General features: G+C 64.3%; 2 protein-coding genes across 9 annotated transcripts in view; one reads left to right on the top strand and one right to left on the bottom strand.

Moving 5' to 3' along the window:
• Positions 1-1,421, top strand: part of TLE2 (TLE family member 2, transcriptional corepressor) — a 21,156-nt gene extending 19,735 nt beyond the window's left edge. For 4 of the 5 annotated variants that reach the window (XM_029915887.1, XM_029915886.1, XM_029915889.1 and 1 more), the window contains exon 18: positions 1,113-1,421. In XM_029915887.1, the coding sequence (XP_029771747.1) occupies positions 1,113-1,220 (108 nt within the window). In that variant the 3' untranslated portion in view covers positions 1,221-1,421. The remainder of the gene's footprint in view (positions 1-1,112) is intronic. The other variant, XM_029915890.1, reaches the window with a different exon arrangement.
• Positions 1,422-3,064: 1,643 nt separating this feature from the next.
• The window catches only part of TLE6 (TLE family member 6, subcortical maternal complex member), a 9,634-nt gene continuing 7,025 nt past the window's right edge, over positions 3,065-5,673 (bottom strand). The window contains exons 10-15 of one of the 4 annotated variants that reach the window (XM_029917365.1): positions 4,987-5,239; positions 4,642-4,892; positions 4,201-4,342; positions 3,683-3,833; positions 3,389-3,465; positions 3,065-3,307 (exon numbers count right to left, since the gene is read on the bottom strand). In XM_029917365.1, the coding sequence (XP_029773225.1) occupies positions 3,203-3,307; positions 3,389-3,465; positions 3,683-3,833; positions 4,201-4,342; positions 4,642-4,892; positions 4,987-5,239 (979 nt within the window). In that variant the 3' untranslated portion in view covers positions 3,065-3,202. Of the gene's footprint in view, positions 3,466-3,682; positions 3,834-4,200; positions 4,343-4,641; positions 4,893-4,986; positions 5,240-5,673 lie in introns of all 4 variants that reach the window. The other 3 variants (XM_029917364.1, XR_003901038.1, XM_029917366.1) reach the window with 3 other exon arrangements.

The raw sequence follows: 5,673 nt of genomic DNA, 5'->3' as shown, positions 1-5,673 counted from the left end.
CTTTTTTCAGTAAGACTTGACATTGTAACCATTTCCAAGCACACGGCTCAGCGCACCAAGCTCACTCATTGTTGTATAACTTCCCCCACCCTCCGGCTCTAGAACCTTCCATCTCCCCAGGCTGAGACTCTCGTCCTCTCCTACCCCAGCCCTGGCTCCCACCGTCTACTCTCTGTCTCTGGGGACGGGACTCCTCTGGGGACCCCTGTGAGTGGGGTCACCAGGACATGCCCTTCTGTGTCTGGCGTCTGTCACTGCGCACGTGTCCCCGGGTCCGTCCACGCTGTGGCAGGTGGCAGGACGTCCCTTCGAGGCTGGATCGCAGCCTGTAGCGTAGATGGAGGGTGTCGTGTTATCCATTCGCCATCGGGTGCCCGCGCCCCGGCTCCTGTGAGTCATGGTGCCGCGGGCGTGTTTTCCTCTCTGTCGGGCAGAGAGGGCTTGCCCTGAGCTGTCTCACCTCCGCGCTCTTCCAACTTTCCCTTCCCACCAGCAGCGTCCTCAACAACTTGTTACTGTGTCTTTTTTGTTACAGCCATTCTGGTGGGTGTGCCGCCAGTGTTGAATCTTTAAAGGGGTGGAGAACAAGAGGATAATGTGCCCCCCTCCCCCGGGACTTGTGGGCTAGGGATTCACTTGGGCCATTGGGCGAAGCCTGAGAGTTCACTGCTGGGCCCTTGACAGGGCTTCGCTGGTGTGGGGTCACCGCGCTGTAGGCCTTAGTGGCCCTCTGCAGTGCTGTGTGGCCTCGGGCCTGCTGCACAGCTTCTCTGAGCTTCCTCGGAAAGGGCGGGGCATCAGTTCCCTCTCTTGGTGTCAAGAGAACAGAGGACCCGCCCTTCCCAGGACCCGTCACCTGGCCAGACTCCAGTGCCCCTTCCTCTGGATTACTTGTTGCCCCTGTTCCCTTATCTGGCCCTCCACTGTGGGCTCCCCCATCTCGGCCCCAGCCGTGCCCACAGGCCGTCCTTGGGGGCAGGGGCTCCTCCACTGGCCCCGCCCCTTCCCTCCAGACCTCATAGTGCAGGTGGGGCCCGAGGACCAGACACCAGAGGTGCCAGTGTCGGCCTCACCTCACCTCCCCTTCTCTCCCCCCCCACCCCTGTCTATAGTCCAAGGAGTCATCGTCCGTGCTGAGCTGTGACATCTCCGGAAATAACAAGTACATTGTGACAGGCTCGGGGGACAAGAAGGCCACGGTGTACGAGGTGGTCTACTGAGACCCCTCCACCTTCCTGCGCCCCTGGCCTGGCTCCCGGGGGAGGGGCACCCAGCACAGAGGCCCAGCACCCGGCTCCGTCCACACCTGCGAGCACTAAGCCTCGTCTGCCCCCGGCCGACCCCCTGCCACCTTCCCCTGCTGGACGCGGTGCGGGACGGGCAGGTGGACTTCGGGGAAATAAACGTGCTTCTCACACCTACTTGTCTGCCCTGGGGACCAGGGGTATGGGTTTCCTGGGCGCTGCGGCCACGGGGAAGCGGAGGACTTCATTCTGGTGCGGCCTGCGGGGTCGCCGGGTGCGGGGTCGCCGGGTGTGGTGACGAGCGTCAGGGCTCCCGTGAGGCCGGGTGACGAGGAGCCGCCGGCTCGGTGCTCGAACGCAGCAGACCTTCCTCTCCACCCGCGGCCCATTTCTGCTGCGTCGCTCGGAGTGTCAGGATCCAGCGTGGGAGCGGCGAGGGAGTCGCACGTGGCTTTTATTTAGTGATTTTTAAATTGTATTTATTTTTTTAAACATTTATTCATTTTTAAGAAATTTATGTTTATTATTGAGAGACAGAGCATGAGTGGGGGAGGGGCAGAGAGAGGGAGACACAGAATTGGAAGCAGCTCCAGGGTCTGAGCTGTCAGCACAGAGCCCAACACGGGGCTCGAACCCACGAACCGTGAGATCATGACCTGAGCCAGAGTCAGAAGCTCAACCGACGGAGCCCCCCAGGCGCCCCCATGTGACTTTTCAATGCTCTGACCCTAGAGTTTCCTGTATCCACCAGCCTTTTGGACAGAATCCTCCTGCGTGCAGAGGGTGGGGATATAGAACGCGGCTCTTTGGGGGTGCGGTCAGCTTTGAGGCCCACGGGTCACTCCTGAGAGCCTGGTGCACGATGAGGCGTGGCTGGGCGTGAGGTGCTGAGTGGACACCACAGTCCCGGAGATGACAGGAAGCCGAGGGCTGACAGGAGAAACAGCCAGCGAGGAGGGTCCCGCAAAACTGAGTACAGAGGGAACAGCATGTGCGGAGGCTCAGAGGTAAGGCGCTGGGCCAGGTGGAGACCAGGAGGGGTGCCGCGCCTCCTCAGCTGCGGGAGCGAGGTCTCCGGCCCAGGCTTGAGCAGAGAGAGCTCTAGACACAGGCCGGCAGGGACCGGGACGCAACACATCTGTTTTCCAGAAGCTCCCATGGGTGGCTGCTGGCAATCTTCTGGAGGGAGACAGCAGGGTCCCCGCGTGGAGGTTTGGAGGTGCTTTTTGGAGACGGGATAATTCTCCGGGTCAGGACAGCAGACCTGTCAGCACCATGGCGGGGAGGGGGGGAGGCTTATGCAGGAGAGGATGGACGAGCAGGTGGGGTCCGAGCCCCTGTGGGGGGAGAGGCCGCCGGAGACTAACTGCTGGTGGGCTGTGAACGGCCCTGGACCTGGCCGCAGGCAGGGCTGACGCGGGGACCGACACCCTGGGGGGCGTCCTGCGCTGTGGGGGCCCCTGCTTGGTGCCAGGCGTACCCCCCGAGTCATGACGCCCAGGAATCTCCGCAGATTTGCCATGAGCCCCCCCCACGGGCTTAGGTTCACCCCCAGCTGAGATGCCCCGGCCAGTGCGAGAGGGGGGCTTGGGAAGGGTGGAGAACCCCCTCCCTCGGTGCCACAGGTGACTGGGAAGCCACTCCAGAGAGGAGGGGACAGGAGGAGGGAAGGGGTCCCCACCCACCCCCACTCCCAGCAGGGCGGCATCAGGGGCTTCGAGGAGCCGCTCAGTGAGTGGGCTTGAGGCTGGGAGACTTGGACAGAGTCCTTCCTCCACAAGACACGGGGGGGGGGGGGCAGGCAAGGACACAGACCCCTCTGCTGTTTGCGGTTGCTTTATTACACGTGACAAAGATCGCCGTGCGGGAGAGATCCGGCCCGCCACGCCCCTCCGCCACCACATTGGGGGCAAAGGACAAAAACCAAGGACCCGAGTGAGGACCAGGCGCCGGGGCGCTCAGTAGGTGAGCAGGTACACGGAGGCGCAGTCCCTGGACCCCGTGACGATCAGGCGGTCATTGAGGGACACGTCACAGCACAGGACAGATGAGTTCTCGGGGACCTCGGGGCACGGGAGGCCAGCATGAGGGGCGGGCGGCTCACCCACCCCGCCGTCCCTTCGGGCCCGGTCCCCCTGGGGTACCTGGAACTCCAGGGTCCCCGCGGGCATGCTGTAGACGCCGACCAGGTCATCCATCCCGACGCTCACCCACCACTGGCCTGGGAGGTGGCAGAGGGGGCCGGTTTGTGGGGGGAATCCGGCCTCTGAGGGCAGGGCCCCTGGGGATCTGGGACATAGAGGGGGCCCCCCCCACCTCCCTTGTCTCTACAGAGCATCGCTGGGCGGCTCCTGCTGAGGAAGGGTGTTGGGGGGCAGGAAGGGTGGACTAGGATCCTGCGGGAGCCTGGGGGCCGCAGGGGACTCCTGCCCACTCACCGAGGGGCGAGAACTTCAGACCCAGGATGGTGCCGTCTTTACTCCCCACCATGTGCTTCTGGCCCCCTCGGGTGGGCTGCAGCCACTGTTGGCCATTGGCTGTGCCCACCAACACCCAGTCCTCCTGGGGACTAGGGGACAGGCTCATTATCTGGGGGGGGGGGTCAGGGAAGGAGCAGTCAGGTCCTGGGCTCGCCTGGGGGCTGACCTCCTGCCAGCCTCCTGGCTTTGAGGGCTGAACAAGCAACTTCACACCTGTGGGCCTCAGTCTGCTCGTCTGTAAAGTGGGTTGGATCTCTCTACCTTAAGGGATGATTGCAGGTGTCCGATGCTCTTGGGGCCGGACGGGGCGGGGGGGGAGGCCGGGGGGGGCCGGAGAACATCTCTAATGACACTATTCCCGCCAGCACTACTGAGATGTGGCGCCTACTCACCCCCTTCCCCCCGACATCCACCTCCTTCTCTACCCTGGGGCCCAGCCACTACCTGGCCAACCAGACCCTTCCCAGCCTGCACACCTGAGACTCGAACTGGTACTCCTGGGGCTCCCCGGCAGCCCTCAGGTCCCAGCACCGCAGACAAGTGTCCAGACCCCCTGTCCAGATGTTCTGGTCTTTGACGGCAATGCTCTTGGCCCCATTTGGCTGGCCCGGCAGGTCCCTGGCCAGAAGGTGTGTTGGGAGGGAGTCAGGGCTGAGACTCTGAGCTTTGTGCCCCAGGAATAACCCCCTACCCGCACACCTAACCACACCCAGGTGACAGATGGGGAAACTGAGGCAGGCAAGAGTGCCAGGACCAGGGTTTGAAGAAACGCAGCCAAAATCTGAACTCGGCCTTCAATGCTCTCAAGTGCCAATGTAAGCAGTCCAGGGGTTTTTGCACTTTGCAGCTGCTGGATCCCAAGTCCAAGAACGGGCGGGAGGGGCTTTCAGGGTGACTCCGCCCCACCCAGGCCTCACCTGATGACACTCTGGTCCCGCAGGTCCCAGATCCTGACGGTGCCGTCCTTGAAACCGGCCAAGGCCAGGCTGTCCTCGGGCCTGGAGGCCAGGGCCTGGCAGGTGAGGCCGGCGCAGGGCAGCTCCCGGCTCACGCGCAGGGTGGGCGCGGTCAGGTCCCACACGCCCACGCCGGCCAGGTTGTGGCCACCGGTGAGCAGGGTGGTGCTGTCGGAGGCCAGCAGGCAGGTGCGCAGGTAGGCCCCGCGGGTCTGCGGTGGGCGGAGACGCAGGGGACAGTCCTGTCCTCCTCCGCCTCCGGCTCCCGCAGGCCCCGCCCCCGCAGCCGCCCCGCCCCGCCCTCACCTGTATGCCCAGGTGGCTCTGGGGACACCTGTCCTCCGCCACCTGGCCAGCCAGGCTCCACACTTTGACGCCGGCCCTGCCGCAGGTGAAGGCGTGCCGCAGGAAGCTGCTGACGGCCGTGGCCAGCACGGGCTCCCCGTGTCTCAGCGCCCGCACCTTCTCCACCCGGAGAGGGACGGCCGGCCTCTTGGGCCGCCAGGGTAAGGCATCTGGTCTCCTCCACGTGTCCTCAAAGTCCTCAGGGTCCCAGCATCTTGGGAGGGAAGGCCCCGTGTCACCAGCCTACCCGTGAGCCTCCCCGCCTGGATGGGGGGGGGGCCCCATCAAGCCTGAGGCGCTCCCTTCTCCTGCAGGTGTTGGGGTTCTCAGGCCTCGTGTCCCTGCCACGCTGGGCTCCCCCGCAGGGCTACCTAGGCCCTCCAAGTATCCCCCTCTCCCAGAACCAGACATCACTCCCTTCCACCTGGAATGCTTTGTCCCATCCTAGCAAACTCCTACTCATCCCTCAGGACCCTAACCACCATGCCCCTTCCTCCAGGTAGCCTTCTCCTCCGCAGCTGGGCTCCCAGCCTCGAACCACATGGTCGGGACTGTCTGCATCCAGCTCTAGCGCTCCTTCCAGGGGAGTCTTCTCCGCAAACCCCGGGCTGGGGATGTGGGGAGGGGGGGGATGTGGGGAGGGGGGGG

This window comes from Suricata suricatta, chromosome 12 (genome assembly GCF_006229205.1).
Source record: "Suricata suricatta isolate VVHF042 chromosome 12, meerkat_22Aug2017_6uvM2_HiC, whole genome shotgun sequence".
NCBI lineage: Eukaryota > Metazoa > Chordata > Mammalia > Carnivora > Herpestidae > Suricata > Suricata suricatta.
Note: the sequence above shows the minus strand (reverse complement) of the source record. Positions and strands in the feature narration are given on the sequence as shown.